The sequence below is a fragment of the Cyclopterus lumpus genome, chromosome 10 (assembly GCF_009769545.1).
Source record: "Cyclopterus lumpus isolate fCycLum1 chromosome 10, fCycLum1.pri, whole genome shotgun sequence".
Classification (NCBI taxonomy): Eukaryota; Metazoa; Chordata; class Actinopteri; order Perciformes; family Cyclopteridae; genus Cyclopterus; species Cyclopterus lumpus.
Window position 1 is genome coordinate 3706034 of NC_046975.1, and position 24285 is coordinate 3730318.

The following is a 24285-nucleotide window of genomic DNA, read 5'->3' on the forward strand; positions in this document are numbered from 1 at the left end:
GGGCCTTTCATTCAGGAGGCTAAAATAAGTCTATATGAGCTGGGGGCGTGTCCACCTCCATCTGCTGAAGGTCGCACGCTGTACCAGTACCTCATACAACCTCACCTATAAAGCATCCGAACTATGCCTTTAAGGTGACCGCCTCACCTCCATTCCTTCCTCCCTCCTCTTGTTCCTTTCTCTCCCAATCTCTCCATCGGTTCCTCCTTCTCAATCAAGGTTGCCGTCTGCCATACCTACGGGGCCGCCAGACGACAAAATGACAGCGGGGGCCAAAGAAGGAGCACAATCCATTTTTTATCGTGCTTTTTCCGTCGCGGATCGATCGTCCTCTCACCTGTAATTATTTTCTCAGTCCCTTTCGATGCTCTCATCTCTCACAGTCCCTCTGTCCTCTGTCCTCTCTCCTCTGTCCTCTGTCCTCTGTCCTCTCTCCTCTGTCCTCTCTCATCTCTTCCAACAGGCCGTTTCTCCGGCTCCTGTGAGAGCAGACGCCCTGTGCTTTCTTATGTGTGTTGAACCGAGAGAGCGATGGAGACAGAAACAGTGTGTGTGTTGACAGTGATGAAGAGGCCACGCAGACACTCCCACACTAGCACTGGTCTTATTGTGTGTGTGTGTGTGTGTGTGTGTGTGTGTCCTTCCTCAAGTCCTATCTCCCTTTCATCATTTGCCCTGACTTATTTCTTCCTAGTTTCTTCTCCCAATCCACCTTTCCTCTTGCCTCCATCTCTTCCACCCCTTCATTCTTTCCTACTTTCCTGCATTCCCAATGGAAAATTCCACACTCACTTTTCCTTCTCAACTCCTTTCCTCTCTCTGTGTCCTTCTTCTACTTTAGGGGGAGCTCTCTCTAAATGTTTTCCCTTTCCCCTCGATCCATCTTTGACCCTCTCACTTCTCTCAATTATTCCGTCTTTATCTTGTGGACAAGGTTTTTCAACTTAACTGGGCAAGTGAAACATGAATAAATAAATGGCTGGTAAGTTGTTGGCGTTATTCTTTGCAGATCATTTGGCACTTTGGAGCCATTGTGCTGCATCCTCCTCCTCTGAATTACACGTCTGAGGATGACTAACAACTGCAATATAAAGACCCCCCCACCCACACACACACTTTATCTCCCCGTGACAGTTTGAAAGGGAATAATGACGCGACGCATCACCACTTTAAGACACATGAATGACGGGACCGAATGAGCCGAGAGAAGGAAGACAAAGGCCCGGTTGGAGATATGGCGAGCGGTGAAGGGAGGACAGGCGGACGGAAAGGAAAAGGGAGATAGAGGCAGACACCTCGCAGGGACAGAGGGAGGCGTGGAGAGATAAACGCGATGGCGAGGAGGAAGGAGACAGAGACAGGCCGAGGAAGGGAGACGAGAGGGGAGAATGGAGGAGGAGACAGAGAGCCATGCCTCTTTATCTCGCCCTGCCTTTCACTGCCAGCATCATCCTGGCACATGATACTGCTGTGTGTGTGTGTGTGTGTGTGTGTGTGTGTGGGCGTGTGTTTGCATGTATGGACTTAACATTTTCACTCTAAATCAATCAATCTAAACATTCTCCATTTAGCTCATTTGTTTTCGGTCTCATATCATTCAATAGTGAATGTCAGTCATGGTTTGAAGGAGTGCAGTCGAAATCACGACATGTTCATTGGACGATCGTTAAACAGGAGGAGCCGAACGCGCTTCACTCCTTTGAGGTCCTCACTACACTTATGTGCAATATGTGTCATTTTATTTTATTACTTAAAACAATATAATTTAACACCCCTCTGTATAGATCACCACCGTGAACTACAGTGTTCTCTTTTATATTTTATATCTTGTATTTATATTTTATATTTTATGTATTCTGAAACTTATGACCCTGCATAAGAATTGAAGTGTCTGGACTGTTGGTCCAGGCACAAATGGCAAATAAAATCTTGAATCTTGAATCTTCCTGCTGCGTGCAGCTGATTTATTGCAGTGTTGCTTGATAAATGACTGAATATATAAAGCATTATCTACCAGTTGGCTAATTGATAAAGGCTGATAAATACTGCTGAGGTGAAGGAGAGAGTGAAAATAGGAGGAGTGAATGGAGTCGGGGGTCCCGGGCTCTACATATGACTGACATGCAGCTCTGAGAGCGAGACACGTGGCTGACAGTAAATTATGAGCCCACAGTGATTTGACGAGCTCGTGGCGATCTCACGTTCCCGGTTATTGAATCAAATCGGGTTTCATTCATTCACGTCACAATTCCTCACGCTTCGGCTTTCTGTGCATCACGCTGGTTTACACACACACACACACACACACACACACACACACACACACACACACATGCTCCCTCGTGCACGTTCACCTCCGTTGCTTCTGTTCTTCTGGCTCGCACAGAGACAAAAATGGCGATTCATTTTCTGAAGTGTGACTAATACACGAATTATAAGCATGGGATTTGTTTCTGAATGAACTCTCGATCATTTCTTTTGTGGAGTAATCAAGTGACTTCACTAGTCGTGCTTTTAATGTCGGTCCATGCCCATATTTTCCTCTTTTATTTATTACTGAACAGAGCATTGAAGTTCACAAAGTGCAATATTAAGAAACATGACTTCAAATAAATGACATTTAGAATCATAAAACACGGGACGAGATGTTAAAACTATCCATTGTGCCAATAGATGGTATGCACTCACATGAGCTTGATGTTGACAGAGTGGCATGGGAGGTTTATTTCTTTTTTTGGTGATGGAAGCGCATCATAAACAGTTCTTATGATGAAGCTGATGTTGCTTGCCTCCATTTGCCAAAGCTCATTCCAGTTGATCTTTCTCCTCTCCAGGCCTTCCCACTGTGTCCATTGCCCTTGTTTAGCAAGAGAGACAGCCTTTGCACTTCTTGCAGTCTCCTCCTGTCTGCGCACCTCCTCGACCACCAGCTTCCTGCGTTCAGATGTTGTTGCCTTATGGAACGTTGGTTTGCTTGCTGCCAGGCCAAAGCCTCCTCTTCCATGCTGGATATTCCCCACAATATCTTGTTGTCTCAGGGCTGATGTTGCTTGCTGCACAGCCTTGGATGATGTCCATTTCTGTCCAGTTTGTAGGGGAGGTGCAGCCTTGCTAATGGTCTGGTCTTTGGAGTCCTTCAATGTCATCTAAAGTCTTACTTTAGAGCACTTGTACTCCTCCGGTAGACTTGTAAGAGGTAGTTCAAGGACCCCTTTGCCATAGAGGCCGATCGTGGGACACCCAGCCATTTCTTCACATATGAGGTAATGGTTCGCTAGAGAACATATTAATTGTAAGCCATCTTTACACGCTGTACGCTGCTCATATAGTGTTGCACGTTAAAGACCGTTTTTCATGGGATGTGCAAATACCTCCTAAAGCACCTCTTTCCTTACTCTGTTTTAAAGGGAATGGTAATACTCAAATCATCAATCGATCTTTAATTAAAGCTCCTTTTGTCGGTCTGTTGCCTGTGGCCCACGTCATTGAAATAACAATGAGATTAATGAATTGTGTTTATAACCCACAGCATTATAGAATAATGGGGGGAAAGCAGAGGAGAGGATGAGGAAAGTGAAAAGGAGAAGAAGAAAAAAGGAACTGACAGTTAACAGAGAAAACAAGACTTAAGGGATGAAGAAGAGGAGAGAAAATGAACAGGTGAACGTTGAGAAGAAGAAGAAGAAGAAGAAGAAGAAGAAGAAGAAGAAGAAGAAGAAGAAATAAAGGGGAATGAACAACATAACTGTGGTTGCTGGTGTAAATCTCCCCCAGGATAAAACAAGATGATAATTAAAAAATGTACCGCAGGGTCACACTGTGACTGTGTGAGAGAGAGTTTTGTACAATGTGTGCAGCCGCTATTGCTGTGTGTGTGTGTGTGGAGGGTGGGGGGTCGGGTGAGATTGCGGTGCACATTAAAAGGTGTCCCTGCTGCAATCAGTGTACAGAGGCCTTAGGGCCTATTTGATACTACATCAATCTAATCTGGAGTTAATGGAAACACACGTAGCGCACAAACACACACGTAGCGCACAAACACACACGTAGCGCACAAACACACGTAGCGCACAAACACACGTAGCGCACAAACACATGTAGCGCACAAACACACGTAGCGCACAAACACACGTAGCGCACAAACACACATGTAGCGCACAAACACACGTAGCGCACAAACACACGTAGCGCACAAACACACGTAGCGCACAAACACACGTAGCGCACAAACACACGTAGCGCACAAACACATGTAGCGCACAAACACACGTAGCGCACAAACACATGTAGCGCACAAACACACGTAGCGCACAAACACACGTAGCGCATAAACACACATGTAGCGCACAAACACACGTAGCGCACAAACACACGTAGCGCACAAACACACGTAGTGCACAAACAAACGTAGCGCACAAACAAACGTAGCGCACAAACAAACGTAGCGCACAAACACACATGTAGCGCACAAACACACATGTAGCGCACAAACACACATGTAGCGCACAAACACACGTAGCGCACAAACACACGTAGCGCACAAATACACGTAGCGCACAAACACACACGTAGCGCACACGCACTCCAACACAGTTGTGCCTACAGTGCTAATATTGTCAGAGAGAGCGCACAAACACACACACACACACACACACACACAGGCATTGAGATCCCTTAATTGTTTTTAAATTCCTGTCAATATATATTACCTGTATGCCATATAATTAAAAACCTTTCGCTTTCATGTTTCAAATGACATTTTTAAGCTGCCAATCGAAACTTCCTTCACTCTTCTGAAAATCAGTAAATGACTACATTTGAAAATGTCCCGGTTTAGACTATCGAGCAGTTCTCATCAGTAGATAAGGCGGCGCCCTGTGCGGGCTTTCAGATGTTTGAGCTTTTTAGGCACAAAGTAAATAGGAGAAGGAAGAACAAAGGAAAGCAGCAGGACATGGACGGGTAGACCGCAGACCGCCTTTGAGCAGGGGGCCGGCACAGTGTAGACCGCCTGAGAGCAGGGGGCCGGCACAGCGTAGACCTCCTGAAAGCAGGGGGCCGGCACAGCGTAGACCTCCTGAGAGCAGGGGGCCGGCACAGCGTAGACCTCCTGAGAGCAGGGGGCCGGCACAGCGCAGACCTCCTGAGAGCAGGGGGCCGGCACAGCGCAGACCTCCTGAGAGCAGGGGGCCGGCACAGCGCAGACCGCCTGAGAGCCGGGGGCCGGCACAGCGCAGACCTAATGAGAGCAGGGGGCCGGCACAGCGCAGACCTCCTGAGAGCAGGGGGCCGGCACAGCGCAGACCTCCTGAGAGCAGGGGGCCGGCACAGCGCAGACCTCAACGTCTCCACAGGGTCCAGTGAAGTATATCTTCACCGAGACCGCCCTCACTCCACGAGACCTTTTCCCTTACACAACCACGACAGGAGAGACGACTGCAAAGGAGGTCAGCCGACACTCTGCTGCCGGCCATGTGGCCATTAGAGTGACGTCCCTATTGGACGAAAGCACCCTCAGGATTCATGCCCAATGTCAATGTACAGTGCCGATGCAGGTAGTAGCGTGACCTTTATGTGGCGAGGTGGAAAGTAAGGGGTGTTGAGGTCGGGGTGGTGGATCTGACTGTTAAGTGGGGGACCAGAGTTTGTTAAAGCTCTAGGATCTTTTTCTGGGATTGTGTTTTTACGCCTAACTTTAACCAAACCTTTTAGAACATAACCATAACCATGATGGAGCATGGTACCCAGTTCTCCTAATGTATCCATATCCCTTTATATAAATCCAATATAGTTGCACATAAATATGGTTAATTAAGTGATCATTGATACATGCAGTTCATCTGGAAGCTTTTAAAAGTGGGACTTAATGCTCCTTTTTAGAAGAATCATCTGATATGAAAAACAACATTTCTACAGAAAAACATAATGGGTACATACTTCTGTCGTTCATTTTTTTTTAACATAATTATGCTGCTCTGAGCACTTGGTGTCTACCATAATGCATCTGACATCCATCAGTTGCCAAACACAGAGGAGGACCTGTGTAATGAGCAGAGCATCAGGACTGGAGAGACGAAATAAAAGAGCTCCATGGACAGAAGAGCACTCTCATCAAAGCGGAGGCACCGTTCTCATGCCCACGGTTAACGTGGAATTATTATATTTGTGCATTAAAGGGATTTGGTTTCGCTTTGTAGCCGATGCAACTCGACGACAGGACTCCCATTAACCCCCTGCATCAAAGAAGAATCCAGCTTCAGCGTTCATTTACACCTGAAGGTCCCACCACAGTCCCAACAGGGCACACACACATGAAGAAACACCACAGAAAGGAGCATTTTAAGGACGAGGACCTTCAGGGTTTTCATGTCAACCTCAGAATAAAGAGATAGAGAAGAGCTGTTGGTCCTTACCAGGCGTGATTTCTATCACGGTGTCTTGTCTCTCTGGAGGGAAAAGGACCTTGGGAGGATGAGTGGTCTGGAGAGCTGTGAGAGAGACGGAAAGAGATACATATTACGGGCTCATCATTCCCAGGTATGAAATATCATATCTAAAAATACAGAAAACTCTATTCATAACTCAGCACACACACACACACATTCATCATATCCATCCACCTATCAATATGTATTCCATATAGATTCTTGAGACAAATAGTAAGATTTAGGGCTGAGGGAAATCAAATATACACAATATTTCTGACCAAATACCTCAATTGTGACGAAATCGCACTCATTTCTAAACTGTAGCAATTTCCTGTATGTCAAGAAGGAAGTCTTTTTTTCAATCATAAACCCAACAGCTTTACTTAATGTAAGAGCATGTTTATACTGGATGAAGAGGTGGGCCGAGGACAGACAGCACTAGAGAGAAAACCACATGTGACATGTGATACGGGGTCTGACGTTTGGGTTATCCGGGATAAACGGTTCCAATGCACCTGTAAATCACAACGGAAACACCGGGGCGGGGCGAGGAGAGTGCCGCCCTTTGCCCCACCACTCCGTCACTGCCCCGCAGTATCACAGAGCCAGATGTAAGGAGTCTGGAGTGCGTTGACTCACGCCCACGATGCCGCCTCAGCCTCAGAGGCAGGTCAGTGCGCAGCTCGTCTGCCCTCATCATTTCTTTTTGTCTCTTGCAGACAAACTGAACTGACTGAACTCCGATGACCAGCAGACAGACACCTCCGGCTTCCGCCTGAAGTACCAATCTCAATCTCACCTCACTGGATTCTGAACACCTCTGCTGTCCAACACCTTTTCCCCTCGCCACCTCCGATGGTCTGATACTCCTCTGAAGTTTCAGTGTTCCCATTCTTCTCTGAAGGCTCTGTTGTTACATATCTCATGCAATGTGTCTTCGATTAGAACGTTGAAATATACTATGCCCATGTCGATTGCTTGGTACACAACTTTTGGTCCAGGTTGAAATAACTCAACATCTAGATCAGGTTTTCATGGTTCCCAGATGATGACTCCTCGGGTCCCTGAGGATTCCCAGAACATTCGTCTAGCGCTACCAGGAGGTTGACATTTGTGGTTTTAAGTGTCTTGACAACCATTGAATGGATTTCCATAAACTGTAGTGGAGACATTCATGATGCCTGAAGGGGAGCCTCAATGAGCCTCAAGGAGCCTAACCTTTTTAGGAGCCTCTCAGAGTTCCCTCGTACACAGAAAATACAGCGGTAGCTGCCAGAAGCAGCTCGCAGGATGCTGATTGGTCTTAACACCGGTGGTCTGGACACAAACGCATTGCTACTTGAGTCCTGACAAGATGGTTGTCCACGTTATCTTGTGAAATCGCCTTGGCGTCCCTGGCGAGGTAAGGAGGGGACACCTGTGCTCAACTTCTGCACTAAAGCATGCAACCCTCGCATAGATTTGAAGGGGCATCGCTTTGTTCTGACAACGAATAGCCGGTATCTCTTAACTGTCCTCGGGACTGTCGGACCAGCACGGCAGTGAGACTGAAACATCCAGCAGCAGCGGGCTCGTGTTGTCAGCAGTAAAGTTTCGGTGAACTCCACCTGCCCAGCGTCAGCCAGCAGGGAGATGGAGTTCGTGAGTAGCTGGCGAACAAAGTAGAGAATTCAAAGCCAGACGTTTCCCTCAGGAGCTGGTGGAGACCCTAAAGGAGAGGACATCTTGGACTTGCATTCACCAGGTGGACCAAGACTCCAAACGAATGCAAATGGTGCTCTGCTGGATGTGGAAGCACACAACTGTTAGTAAGTGAGCACAGTGGTCGGATGTGCTTCATCACCACAACTCTTTCAGTACCCTTTTCCACCTTGTACCCCAGTAACCCTGTCAATACCTCTATCATCCCATCCCTCTCTCTGTACCTCTGATAAGACTGATAGTTTCATTTGCATTCTGAAGGGGCCGCTGCTCTCTTGTGAGATTAATGAGACAACCATTCACCTAGACCCGCCCCTCTCTGCTTCTGTCCTCTATTCCCCCATTACTATACCTTTCCTTTCCTTCCGTCTCACACCATTGTCATGTCTGGTATGCCTTTTTGTTGTTGCCGTGTCCCAAAGCCAAAGTAAACACTCCCATGTGAATAGTAAAAAGATATACAGTGGAAATGTCTCTTTTAGTTTTCATTCATTTTGGAAAAAATGTGGTTTTGGGCTTTAATTACATGGCAGCACGTACTGCGTGGCTTTTCTTGTGTGGCTTGAAGTTGTTGGATGTTGTTGGATGCACTCCGATGTATTTTGAGGACTCATTGTGAACGTAGCGAGAAGGAGGCACAGCAGGAGGTGTGTCAGTAGTGATTAGGTGGTGCTGCAGTGCGTCTCCATACATATGCCCGTGTCTTTACCGGGTGACGCCTGGCACATCCTACTGGCAAGTCTGCATCACTGTCTTTGTTTTTAGATCTACAGAAAGTATCTCCAGCACAAAAGAAAATTCTAAGATTTTCCAATTTCAAAAGGTGGTTGTTTAATGGATGATAATGGCAGGGATGCTGTTTACTTTTAGCACACAGCCTCACAAAGACACACACAGACACACACAATGTGTCTTTGTCTCCCTGCTGGTTGGCGCTTTGATGCAGTAGGAGCACAGAGTTCACGAATAGCTGGTGATCATAGTGGAGAGCTAAAAGAGCCAGATATTTCCCTTAAGAGTTGGTGGAGACCAAAACAGAGCCTGAAGGAGACTAAATATTGGACTCATGAGGAGGATCCAAACGTTGCTCTGCTGGATGTGTCAATAGGCACCTGTGTGCCAGCATGTTCTTTATAAGTGTCCTTTGGAGTCTGAGTATGTGGCACCTTTAATGGATGCATTTACCATCAGTGTATGAATGTGTGAATGTTGACATGAAGTGTAAAGCTTTGAGTGCTCGGAAGACTAGAAATGCGTTATATATGAACGTGAGTCCGTTGACCATTTAGGTTGAGAATGGATGCGTGTAGCTCCACCGGCCTCACGACTGAAAGGCACAACCATTCTAGATGCATCTGAATGAACTGCATCTTACATTTTATTAAATTGTTCATCAATTAATACAAGTCTTACATCTGACCTGCCTTTTTACTCAGAAAATACAAAAGTGTGCATTACAAGTGTGCAATAAAGCAACAAAAATAAGGATATGGCCCTTCCTGATTGTCTGTGGTATTTTACACTACAAGAAGTAGCCTAGTGGCTTAGAGACCTTTCCTCATACTCACATCTCCTCTACTCTTATTTGGTTTAAGCCACAGCAACTCCAAAAAGAACAACACCGCGGTTGGAGTTCAGCCTGCATGCGTGTTTTTGCATCTCAGCTGAAACAGAGCAGCTCAGACCGGTCGCGCACTAGCAAACTGTCGGGGGGGGGGGGGACCAACCTGCAGTGGAACCCAGCTCCATCCTAAAGCAAAGGCCCAGGGTGGTGACGGCAGCCACGTGTGAAAAGGCACATCAGAAGGCAGAGTACAGTGTTACTTCACGTGGAGCCTCCGCCCACAACACATCGTCTGTGTGTCAGAGCAAAGGACAAAGGCCACTCCCGTATGTAAACTGACCGGTAAAAAACTAATCGCCAAGAACACATCCCCGAGACGGCAGCGGTCTCAGTGCAGCGCCGCCTCACATGCTCTTTGACCTTTTCCAGTCAGGTGCTGTCCAGCACATTCAGTCAGACGGAGCAATAATTACTGGACAGACCTTGGAAAGAGTTGTCAAAGACAGGGGGTATAAATCTAGCATTGCCGTGAGCTTAAAGTGTGTGGGGGGGGGGGGGGGGGGGGGGCGGGTGAATACGAGTCATCAGATATAAACTTATATGAGCGCGAGGAAGTTCAGAAAGTTCTTTGAGTGACTTTTCTGTGATTTAAGAACACGCCGCGGTCCTGATCTGATAATCTTCAGCTCAGCAGGTGCTCCAAGTAGATTAAAACAAACAGCGTCCTCCCGAGCTCTTTATCTCCTCGGATGGAATGAACACAGACAAAATGTGACCTTTTTGTACATTTACCATTTTTAAATCTCACGACATATAAGAGTCACAACATTGGGAACGTTCTTATCACGAAAGAATAGAGGGGGACATTTGTTAACATTTAAAACAATATTCATAATGATATCCTTTGATTCTTCTCGATGTTAACCGCTCCAGCAGTGTGGTGCATTATCTCGCAGCTGCAAATGGAATGACCTTCTTAAGGATCACTTCATTCTGACCTTTTGCTGCTGAAATCACCAAACACTTCCCATCTCCTCTGGCCTCTGACACATTTGACTTTTTATTTTGTTTGATTTAGATCTCGTTTGCGAGCACGAGGGCTGTCATAGAAAGAAAGCTGTGCACTAAGCTGAGTCATGTTGGCACAACAAAGTGTGTTAGTTTGTTTGCATCTCTGAGGTCTAGCAGACGTGTTGGATGATTTTCGTCCCCATAAAATATTTGCAAAAGCCGAAAGTTCTGAAAAGCATTTCACGGGTACATTGCTCAAAAATATTGCTCCGTATTGCACTAGTGTACCTTTAAGGGGACACTTTGTTACTTTTGAAACAAGAGATAGCGTGATAGTTGAATTAATTTGCATTTCTCTTGTTTGGTTCAACACAATCAGGGGTTTAGATACTGCCTTTTAACTTTATATGTATTGCGGGTATTGCTTAACTTAATTTGCTTGTACTGTATTGTATCATAGTACCACATATGTAATAGGCAAATCAATGAATATGTTGAAATACAATTTTAAGTGAAGGGAAAAAATAAAACTAGCAGAAGTCATGGGAAAAAACAAAATCAATTGAGGCACACAACACTCAAAACTGTAGAGGAGGATGAGAGTAAGCAGACATTTTAAGCTTAGACTAAACAATACTGCCTGCCCTCTTGCTCTACAAAGAACAACAGTGAACAAGAGTCTACATTGTGTGCTGTTCATTGTGCATAAGCAGATATATTGTATTCTGTTTATCAAATTGATTTAACCTTTTGCAATATGAAATGTCTGGCTGAGCAGAGAAGTGGGAGATGCTCATGTTCAGTGCTGATGCATGCAGACGTGTGTGTCATGCCCTGTGAATAGGGAGACTCATTTATTCCTGGCAGGAACCACTTTTTTGTATTCTTTATTTTTTTTTTTTTGGTGCAAATTGGTCACTCTGATGGTGGAAGCCTGAGGGAAATCAGAATAATTTCACTGGTTTGGTGCGAGGCGAATCGCCAGAGACAGATCCCCATTAATGAATACTGAGTGGAGCTCTGATGTTAAACAGATAAATAAACGAGAGATTTTATCAACCAGCCACAATTATCATCTGGCTGCTGTCTTCGCTCTCCTCGTATGTCTGTCATTCTTCTCTCCATCCCTCCCATCCTCTATCTTCTAATCACTTCAATTCGTTTTCTGCAGCTCCCCTTTTTGCAACTTGTTTTTCCGCGTCGTCATACCAGGACCTTGAAGGCAGCGGAGCAGAGCGAGGGCCGCTAAAATATTTGACAATTTTTATGCCAAATTAAATCTTACAAGTAACTTAACACCCAGCACTCTGTCACCACTGCGACAATGTTCACGTTGTATGAGAATGTGTGCTTTCTTTTCTGTCTGTGTATGTGCATCTTCAGTGTGAGTCTTTTGTGTGTGTATTTGTGAATCATGCATGCCCTTTAAAGGGATGGCGAGGTAACGTGTCATTACAATCAAATACTGTCAGAAGTGTGGGTCTGTGTTTGATTGTCTGTGTGTGTGTGTGTGTTTGTGTGTGTGTGTGTTTGTGTGTGCGCGTGTGTGTTGAGTGATCCTGTACATGTGCTGTGAGCTCTGGAAATAAATGCACGCCAACATAATGTGCCGACAGATATGAACATATCCATGTGTGTGTGAATGCATGTCTGAATCTGTGACCCTGTGTGTGTGTGTATTTGTTTATGTGTGTGTGTGTGTGTGTGTGAATGCATGTTAGAATTTGTGACCATGTGTGTGCGTGTGTGTGCGTGTGTGTACGTGTGTGCGTGTGTGTGTGTGTATACTGTACGTCAGGAAGGTTGTTCACACTTTGATCAGGAACCCTCCTCGCTTTAGTTTGCTAATATCCCCCCCCCCCCCCACCCCCCCCCGTTGAGACCTTGACATCTGTAACTTGTGCTGAGAAAACATCCATCCTGCAAAATCCAGCTAAACTGATAACACTTATTTTGGATACGGTCCCAAGAGGCCCTAAAATAGAGCCTTGCAGCACCCCACACGGAGGCTCTGATACAGTACCAACATCCCAGAGTTGTTCCTGTAAAGGTTAAAGGTTGATTTATAGTTGTACGTCAGGTGCACCAATGAGCTGGAAGGCAACCTGAGGAATAAGTGCCACCATTGGCAACTTGCAACAACATGTGGACATGTTGAAGTACCTCTTCAACAGCCAAAGGCAGTTGGGCGCCATGTTATTTATAGTTGTTTGAAATCTTTCCCCACCTGCATATAGCGAAGGCCCGCCCTACTCTGGATCTGATCGGCTAGTTCTTGTGACCTTCATTGCAACATTTGTTAAGTTTGGTGGAAGGTTGGCAAGGTGACTGATTTCAACTCACATGGGGATGCTTTCATAAGGATGTTAGCCGTAGGAAAAAGTGCTCTCATATCATAAGAAATCTATGAAAGAACATATAAGGAAACCTTTCAAGTCCAGTGCTCCCCTGCAGTCCATTTGATGTGTGTAGGTTAAATAGATCCAGATTACCACCGTGCTTATTGCATCGCCTCAGCGGCGTCGTAGACGAGACTTTGTGAGGTTGTGTTTCTACGAGTGTTTTTGTGTTCTGAAATCAGAATTTTCAATTGTTGTTTTCTTTCTTTCCCGCGCACGTCAAACCCCAGGGACACGTTGACAGATGAACTTGTGGTACAGGCGTCCCTCCACATGAAAGGTCCGTCCTGATTGGCGATCTCAACTCTTTGTTGCTTTGAAGAGACGAGCACAGAGCAGCTTTCCTTGCTCTCTTGTCTGAACACGTCTACAATTCAGAAGTCAAAATGTGCTTAATTATCGGTTTAATTTGACCCAACAAAGGTCATGAATAACTGGACGTGAAGACGCGTGTTTGCCATTCCAGATTCTCCAGACCTTTCTCTGGCCTTGCTGTCCGACCCGTTGAGAAGGGTTACCCCTTGTATTTAAGGAGCAAACTATTTGCAATCTGTAGAATTGGCATACCATAAATATGGATGACGTTAACGATGCATGTTGATAAAACTCAATAAATAGGCTTATCTTCAAAAACACTGCAAAAAAAATAATAAATAAAACAAACTGTAATGAAGCCTCTGGGAAGCAGAACGTTGTATCAGAGCGGAGATGATGCAAGTCCAACTTTATGGTAATGTCATTATGAGGATCTGGTGTTGTGTGAAATATACATCGGCTACTTCTGACGCAACAACGACTCTTTGGAGAGCCAGAGCCCGAGGAGTGTGTGTGTGAGAGTGTGTGTGAGAGTGTGTGTGTGTGTGTTTGAGATCAATGGGTCTTAATGTGAGCCTGGTGCAAGGGAGGGAAACATTAAACCAAAGTACACCTCTTTCTTTCACACACACCACACACACACACACACACACACACACACACACACCACACACACACACACACACACACACACACACACACACACACGCACACACACACACACACACACACACACACACACGCACACACACACACAACACGGCGGCCTGTGCATTGTAGATCATTATCACCATCTGCTCCGGAGCAATGCCACTCTGGAGGGAGACCCTGACGGAGGAAACAAGCGCTCTCCCTTAACTCTGCACAGAGAGCTGAGTGATTGAAGACATGAATTAAAAATGAAGGGCTCTGCAGGGAGGGGAGCAGGTTCTGCAGAGGAAGGAGAACAACACTTGATGAGCTCGGATGTGACAGGTAGCAGGCGAGCAAATTGAAAAGGCTAAAGCGCACAGACTGGCACTTTAAAAAGATTTGAGGGGTTGCAACATCAGAATATAATATCATGTGTCACAGGGTCTTACAGAATATCACCTGCTCATGGATTTGGTTTGTTAAAGCCAAGAAAATCAATACTATTAAAGTGCAAATCGAGCAAGTGCCGGATGTCAATGTCTGTCTCTGAAATCTTCGTGTTATGAGAAAATGGGTTATTATGAGACTTATTTTCTTGCTGGACCTCTGTTTGCTAAAGTTTAGAAACAAAAAGGTTTGCATCTCTGAGACCTATTGATTAGTTCATTTAAATGACAATTCCAAACCTGGAAGCTTTCCTCAGTGGATTTTGAAAACTGATACAAAAAATTTTTAAAAAAGGACTACATTAAATAGCTTTCAAGAACTCTCAAATTCTATTAAATTAATATAGCATCATATCATAAGAGAAGTTATCTCGAGACACTTTTCGCACGGAGCAGGTCTAGACCGTTTCCTCTACTTAAGAAACAAATGCAGCCTGTCTTTTATTTTCATCAAAACATGAATGTATTAAACGCGACAATGAAAAGCTCCTGCAGCAGAATCACCAAATGGATTCTCTCATTTAAAAATCAGATTTCATCCGACAGGAATGCACTTAATGAATAACAGTGCAATCCGGGGTCTCAATAGAAGGTGAAATGCTCTTTTCCGACGATCACAATGAAAAATCCATTTGGCTGTGACCCCAGCGACCTCTCAAACCCCCCCCCCCACAGACACACACTCCTCCCTGGGGGCAGATGTGAAGTGACACCGGCACACTGTGCGAGCGCCTCAAATGTATCCAGTCGGCTAGATAAATAGTCCGGGAGTAGATACGGCAGATACAGAATTGGCCAAAATACGACCTTAAGAGGCACAGCAGTTCTGTCGCTCTGCCCCCCCCCCCCCCCCCCCCCCCCCAGAGAGTGTAGTTAGCCATTCTAATTAGTTGATTTAAATCAGTTCAGGGACCCTAACCTGACTGCCGCTGGTCCCACCGACAGCACACATGGGAACTCACACTATTTCCAGAGTGGGGGGGCGGGGGGGGGGGGGGGGGGGGGGGCAACCACCCGTGTTGGTTCAGCTAATTATCTTCCTGCTATCTGTAGGCTACGCACCTCTCTCTCCCTCTCAACCTCTCTCTCCCTCTCAACCTCTCTCTCCCTCACATTCACACACTGTGTCAACTTTGAGGTACTTTCTTTAATGGCTACAATCCAACACACACACACACACACACACACTCTTTCACACACACACACACTCTCTCACACACACACACACACGCACACACACTCGCACGTGCACATGCACACACACACACACACACTCTCACACACGCACACACACACGCACACACACACACACACACACACACACACACACACTCTCACACACGCACACACTCTCTCACACACACACACACACACACACACACTCTCACACACGCACACACACACGCACACACGCACACACACACACACACACACACACACACACACACACACACACACACACACTCTCACACAAACACACACACGCCCATCAGGAGAAGAGAGTAGTCAATTAAAGGCATTCTTGATAGCAGCTAAAAGCTCTTTATATTGCTGTATGCTAAGTGGTTTTCTTTTGAATATGTCCTCTTTATTACATTATGTGTTAAGGATATTATCCATGAGCCCAGGTTAGCCAAACGTATTATTTCAGTGAACACAAAGGCATAACAAATCAAATGATGGCCATAACTCTCTGTTACAGCGCGGCTTCCTGGTTCAACTTGGACTCATTGTTGGATTTATGTATTAACATTTCAGGTAGAGCAGCTTTTGCTTCCCCTTTAAATAAAGACTCTGGTTGTGTGACTGCTTGTGTGTCCCTCTCTGTCAACAAATGCACATTATGTATTTGCAATAGTATACAGTATGTACAAAGTGCAATATCTGGATTTGCCACTTTATTTGAGTTGATTGAAATGTCACTCACTTTTATTGCTACTTCGCTTAGAGTACTTTTTAAAACATTTCCTATGTTTGTGAATGTGCTTGCATGTGAGCAATGTTAAATACATTGTCCCCCCCCCCTCCACAAAGCAGCGTTTGTGCTGCAACGTGTGCAATGATAACAAAGCCATTCTACTTTGAAGGGATGCTGCAGTCCCCGATCTCTGGAAGCATCCAGGCGAATCCGATACATGTATACTGCAACCCAGAATGATCATTTAATAATTAGAACACGTGTGACTTTGTCTTTCCTCTGACCGGTGCAGGGCCGGGTGGTGGAACGCTAGTACATCCACTACCTGGCAGTGAATGGGCCGCCGACCCCGAAGCCCCGCCCCCCCAATGCTGCACAAAGCGCTACCGCTTGTTCATTTCAATCGTATTAATATTGAGCATCTCGCATGTCCTAATCATACCGACTTCGACTTCGACTGCACCGCACTGGGCCCCCTTACTTAATGTGCAGACTCTACCACAAGAACTTTTACCACGACATCACGTTATCTCCACAACTGCCACGACATTAACGCGACCCTGCAGTAAACCTATTCTATCCACTCATCCGCCATAACCACTGACATCCAGATGCAGACTCTGTACAGATGTGTGGCCCTTCAGGTAACCTTCACCTACACAGGTCCTCGTTCAACTTTCAATAAGAAAAGGTGAGTTGGGGCATTGAAGACGATGACGAACGCGTGTAATGACATTGACCCAGAAGTGTGGTCCGTGTCAGTGTGTGTGTGTGTGTGTGTGTGTGTGTGACTGCGTCTGGTGAGAGGTGATAAGACCTTTTAATAATGAGCTTGTTCGTTCCATCATCAGTCAACGCGCTGCCACTGTCTGGGGCATATTCAATCATTAGTACATTTTTCATTTACACACATAGATATTACCAGGGGCAGATGAGCAAGAGTAAATGAACATTGAAAATGATTGAGCAGGGTCTAGACACCGACACACACACGCACACGCACACCCATATGCACGTGCACACACACACACACACACACATATACGCACATGTGCACTTCCTGTCAGCGCCGAGGTCACACTCATTTAACTGTACATTTACAAGCCACCTTTGTCACGTGCACACACACACACAGACACACACACACACACGCGCACACTTCCATCCTCCGTCATTAGTCCGTGAGTTTTCTGAATTAAATATCACTTCATTTCCTCGGAGGAGAGCTTAAATTATAGGAAACATCCATCTCTCTCTCTCCCACACCTCTCAATTAATTGAATTCTTATCTTATTTTTATTTTTGCGTGTGTGAAAGCAAACCGGATGCCCGGCGTCAATGATCACTCTTGGGGGATCTGCTGCGACTTGTGGCTTGAACCAAGCTGAAGAGCCTCGACCTGAGGATGGGTTCACACGTTTCTATGCGTTCCAGTGACACACGCGCAGACACACACACACACACACACATACACACACACACACACACTGATCGATGGATTCTGTCCCCTTGGCCCAGTACCAACCAAGGTGGGTAATTATCCAAACCTTTAGGTTTTAATGGGACATCCATTCTATTTAATACCCTTGCTGGTCACGGTTGTATTCATCCGTCATCATGAAATGTGTTTTTTAAAAAACAGATTAGAACAAACACGTGGAAATAAAGGGAAAGGGAGTGGGGAGACATTGTGATGAACATCTACGATGAGCAGATGAAGATGTATTGATCTGAATGTAAACGCTGTCGATCAATACTGAGGCCACCTGCTCACAGATAGACGATGAACAGCACGATATAAAAAAAATATACTGTTATGCGATGAGATAAGAGGTTTCAGATCAAAGACAAGATGGAAGAGTGAAAACCCCTTTTGAGGACATAGCAAGGTAAACTCCAAAAACAACAAACCTCTTGAACAGAAATAGAAGTGAATTGAGCTGACTGTGCAGATTGTTTCTCAAACTGAACCAGCTGAGAAGCCTTCATTGGGAAATATTTGGAGAAGGGCAGGCACTTTCAAATAGTACTTGGCAGGGGATTGGCTCATATGTCAATCAAACTCTTCCCAAAAAGAGTCTGGAGAGGAGAGACACCATCTCTTCCATCAGAGGCGTTCTTTGCTCTGCTGTCAGTGAAGAACGACTCTCCTCTTCTGATATAACCGATGGTGCTGTTTAGAACAACCTGTCGTCTCACACACACTTAAGCCACGCCCATAGCCGTAGCTCGTCAGGATGCTGATTGGGCCGGACACAAATGCATTACTTGAAGCCTGACAAGAGCCGACATTAATATTCATTTGGAGTCCCGTTTCTTACCACCTGATGAATTTAAGCCCAAGATGTATACTTCTTTTAGCTCTGCTTTTGGTCTCCACCAACTCCTGAGGGAAACACCTGTCCTGTTAGCTGCTTAGTGCTGCATGTTCACCAGCTAGCTGCCGTTTAGTAATCGCTGCTCCTCGGTTCATCAGAGCTTTGCTCTCAAGCTGCCTGCTGTCGTCTGTAACGAGGTTTATGAGAGCAGCGAGCCTGATCCCAACCAATAAAGATCAGTGCTCATTCAAGGTGATGAATGGAGTTCCCTTTATGTTCTGGTAATACATCTGGCTGCAGGGCACGTTGATTTAGAATGGACTAGTTTTAGCTCTCAAAGTTTTCAAAAGTACTTTAAAGGTTCTCAAAGGGAGCAAACCCACACAGTGTTGTTATCCCCAGTGAAACATTACGAGTCCACAATGGGCTTTGGAGTGATAGCGTAATGTATGTACAGAGAGCTGTTAGGCTGGCAGGCCTCCACAATAAGTGCACACACAACTCCTGAGGTCATTTTGTGAAGAGCACTGAGGGACCCCACCACAAACACACACACACACGCACACACACAGTACAGAGGGGGGATTTGAACTCAGTCCAACTGGCTCTATCTGTGTTTACTGCTGCTGCTGTCTGGCTTCACTTCATTCACTCACTCATGTCTTTGAGTGAGTGTTACAGCTTGAAATCAGCACTTTATTACCAACGAATGAATGACTCATAAAACACATCCATTGCAGGATCAAGACAGCAGGTCAAAATGATGATATAATAATAATAATCCATATAGCGCTTTTTAAAGATACTCAAAGACACTTTACGTGTTACATTATACACAGCTACGGGAAGCAGGGTTAAGTGTCTTGCTCAAGGAGACATCAACTAGGGCGGGGATTGAATCGCCAACCCCCTGATTGAAAGACGGACCTGCTCACCACTGACCCACAGTCGCCCCCTGACATGGTGACTGCCGGGTCACTGAGGGTTTGGTTTGGGATGTGATGTTTTATTCCTGGCCTTCCTGCACTGGCTTTGGATGTCGGCTGTATTTCATCGTGAAAAGTCAATAAAGAGGAATCCGTGCAGAAAGAATTTAAGACACTTGTCAGATTCTCAACATCCCCGTGGGTTGTGTGTGTGCGTGTGGGTGCGTGTGTGCGCGTGTGTGCGTCTTTTTTCCTACTTTTGAGTGACACATAAATTCACCATTGCTATCCAACCTTTCAGCAAAAGGACATTTATTGGACTTTATCTCCCCTCGTATTTCCAGTGGTTTGGCTCAGACTCCGGGTCATAGAATATCATCTTTACAATAGGAAGAAATACTTTGAAAGAAGCTTCTGGAGGGTGGACACGGGCGCACTTGGTTTTCATCATATCACAGAGCCGATGAGTCACACACACTCTCCAGGAGTGCTTACACAGGTACAAAATAGTGCTGTATGAAATATTCAGAGCAGTGTCGTGCACCGACTCTAAAGAGAGTCACTTCTTGGCTCTATTGCTTGTTACATTACATCTTTTTTTTTGTCTCTATGCACTGTGAACTGTCTAATAGAATCTGCAGCTCAGCACATTCCGTTACCTCCGACAATTTGCTCGTTTTATATGTTCGCTGTTTGCTGGAAGAGATGGCCAAAAGTGACCTTTTCATTTCTGTAGCCACAGGCTTGATATTATAAAATAACTCCCATCATTGCTTTATATTTTTGACCTTTCTAATATGCCCTCGCTCATCCATATCAACTTGTATGAAACCCTGAACACTAAAGCCAATTATCACTGTCACTATCATCACTGTCACCTTTGGTCAGCACATTTAATTCTGAATCCTCTCACATGGAAACTATATTGCAAAAGCAAATAGGTTTCGGGAGAAAGATCATGAATCATGTTTCTGCTTTAGTAGTAATGTTCTGTTTTCTTTATATTATGTTTCGGAAATTCATAGCTCCTGGATGAGGCCGGTGAAAGAATCAGAGGATATAGCTAAGTATTATAAAAGTTCAGAGACATTTTTACTTCATAAACATCGAACAATCTTTCCCAAACTTAACAAAAGTCATTTTGTTGCAGGTCTGTCGACGGCAACCAAAATGGCTGCATATGCGATAATGTCTTTGTGAGCAATTCAAATTACACACGGTCATATCTTTGGTGCTTGGTGTCCATTTCCCCCCCAAAAAGAGAACATTCCTAATGCGCCGTTTACATGGATAATGACACATTAATATTTCACTGATATTCTTGTTTAGATGCTATCCTGGTTTCTTTTTGCGACCAGAGGAGTCGCCCCCTGCTGGTCAGCAGAGAGAATGCAGGTTTGAAGACGCTCGCGCATCGGCTTCACCCGGCAGATCCGGAGGTTGCCGCCTGGGAGGAATTGGGCAATCAAACTGGCCGGTCAACAGCAACGACTCAGTGGGTTGGTTCAGTTTAAAGATGTCTTGGTACATGTAATAAACATCTCTACAACACAAACGCTTCATTCAGAAACCCTGTCACATAACATGTTTTTTCTGCAAAACCACATAAAAAGAGTAACGTATAAACATTGTCACTGGGAAACTGTGCTCAATTCCTCAACGGTGTGTGCTACTGTGTGTGACTACTGTTTAAAATGAGGCAGCTCAAACCGTTGAGATGTCTAAACAGACAATAAAAAAGTCACCATCTCTCTCCTGATATCAGGCATTACCAGTTTCACACGTCAACTCCCCGGCAGTGCGGCCTTGTGGGAATCCACGCGTCTGCGTTGTTGACCAGAAGTGGCAGGCTAATTTGTTTTGGAATTATTTCCGAGAAGCACAAAGCGACCTCTGACCCAGAGCAGACAAGGCTCCGGCTTTACAGGAGGTAAGCTGTCAAATACAAATGTATGCAGATATAAACTAGGAAGTGTTCTGGGCAGCACCATGTGGATGTGTCTGCATGCGTGTGTGTGTGTGTGTCTGTGTGTGTGTGTGTGTGGGTGTGTGTGGACATAAAGTGAGCTATGCGTTTTCCCCATCTCATGAAACTGTCTCTGAATATTCCATCGCCCCTCATTATGAATGTATGTGCCTTCAAATAATGTAATGAGTGGATTATTTCCCTCACTGTGAGTCCGTTTTAAGATTCGCTCTTTATGAGTTCAAATGGGAAACAAACTTTCCGTCCTGAAATAAATTGATCGTTTGGTTGGTGAGTGGTGCGTTCATAAAGAAGGAAAGACCAACTCCGACTTATGAAACCGTTTCACGAAACAACGAGAGACAATCAGTGAAGGCAGCGATCAATACTTTACCGAGCGGCTGTGCTGATGGTGATTAGTCGATCGACGTGATGCCCTCCTTCGGTGTTTCAGTGAGAGAGGATAAGGCTGCCAATATTACATCTATTTTAATAATCACCAAATCTCTTGAAAAGACTAAAACCAATAACATGTGTTGTGTGTGTATATTGTTTTCCTCCGTGCTCCATTGTTGTCCAGAAATGATTAAAAAGGCATTACTGAGACACGCTGGTGACATATTTCCTACATTGCCATAAACACAAACCCCGTACTTATATTTGTTTTTTGTTAAATTGCACATGCTGTCACTCACTCGCCCTCCGAATATGTATTGAACCACAGCTGAAAGTAGTCCCGACAAATGCAGTATTTACCTCTGTTGGAGTAACACTTGGTAAAAACCCAGCGCCCAATTTATTTTTAGGAGATTACTAGGAAAAATGTAAAATAATAATCATAGTATGCATATGACATCCCAGGAGGGGCTTAAGGCTCTATCGTGTGTCAGGATATGGGTGGTGTTTTTCGATGACGTTGTAAGAAGCACTATCAGATCATATTTCGTGATATGAGTTCTATTTAAGCCTGTAACAATTTTGAGCCTGAAACAAAATAATTCCTTAAGTGACTGCGGACACACAAAGTGTTAGAAAGCACTAGATCTGTGTCAGAGAATCCCCAAAGGCGAGTATGATTCGTCCCGAAGAAGGTGTGTACCCAATTTCAATCGTCCAATAGCTGTTGAGATACTTAAAAGAGACCTAAAACCAGACGTAGACCTCATGGTTAAAGGGGACCTTGTACTGCAGTCAGTCGGCGTATCTTCTGGAGACCATGAACGTCTGAACAGACCTTTGTAACAATCCCTCACAGAGACGTTAAGACATTTCAGTCGGGACCTCCTTCCGTCTCTTAAAGTGGAGAGAAGGGACGAGGAAGCCTTTGAAGACATTGCGCCATCTTAGGGAAAATATTGTTTATTAGCCTAGTTTAGTTTATTAGAGAACTTTTCATCCGCATGCAGCGCGGGTACATCTCTACAATACTGGTGGTGGTGTTGTGTAATATAGGTCATGACTCATAGTTGGTTGACAGGCATTCTAAATAGATTTCTCCAAATAATTGCCATGCAAAGTAATGCTTTCCACGCCACCTGTAATGTAAAGGAGGAAGGAAGTCCGGTACCCTCTAAAAGGGGCTCAGCGTTGTGTCATTACACGGCATTCCCACTGGCGAAGAACGACATGCTCAAGAGTTAGAGTCTTGGAAAGCAAGAGTCTTACTTTAGAACAAAAAAGGTGCCGAGGCAGACACCAAGAGAGTTTTTTTTAGTTCAAGAAAACATAAAAAAATCGAAATAATTAATCCAAAACGAGGCGGAATCAGTACGGAGAAAGTGAGCGACTGATGACTATTCTAAGATTACTCTTCATTGAGGAATATAATGGTGTGTGTGTGTAGGTCTGTGCACAGTATGGATTGTGGTGCCTGTAGTGTGTGTGTGTGTAGATGCCCTCTCATAGTGGAACTGTAAAACTAAAGAAATATTCATTGCCTAGCCGAGGGGCGTACGATTTGTGTTGGTAAAAGAGTGTAAAACATAATGATGTTTCATGTTCACTTATTGGTGTGCTCTGTTAAAGAAATACAGGGAGAGAGAGAGAGAGAGGAAGAATTCACAGGAAGAGAGGAGTTATGTGAAATATGGCAGCCATATTGGACCTCCGCTCGGAACATCACAGCCCTCCACATTCATCTATGTGCCACATTTGAAAAGTACATTAATCACGATTCATCAGATTCCCTTTGCAGTGTGAGATGCAAGGAGAGAGCGAGAGAGAGAGAGAGAGAGAGAGAGAGAGAGAGAGACAGACACAAATGACTCTGTTTCTAAGGACACTTCAGGCTTTTATTGAGAAAAATACATGAGATTCCAAAACTCCCCCAGGGGGCCCGTATGCTCTCTCCTCATTGGGAGCAACTGGAAAAGAAAGACACCAACGCTCAGAGCAATAAGGGCAACATTTGATTGTTTTTTCAATCGTGACTTCTTTATTCTGTCTGTGGCTCTTTTAACGAGGCTAGCTCATTTGCAGCGGTGCACTGTGGGTAATGACACACGTTACTCACAGGACTACACAGTGTATTTGTTGGGGACTATTTTCAGATGTGTATTTACTGAGCTGGTATTAGTGTTTCAGCAGAAGGATGGTGTGGTCTTTTATATTTTTTTTAACTCATTTGTATTGCTTGATTTGGATACAATAATGTAATCTGT

The 24285-nt window shown here is 45.0% G+C and overlaps 1 protein-coding gene across 1 annotated transcript in view; it reads right to left on the reverse strand.

The window, feature by feature from the left end:
• The window catches only part of il1rapl2 (interleukin 1 receptor accessory protein-like 2), a 270711-nt gene that overhangs the window by 39435 nt on the left and 206991 nt on the right, over positions 1–24285 (reverse strand). The window contains 1 exon segment of the mRNA XM_034543447.1: positions 6414–6488. Within this exon segment, the coding sequence (XP_034399338.1) occupies positions 6414–6488 (75 nt within the window).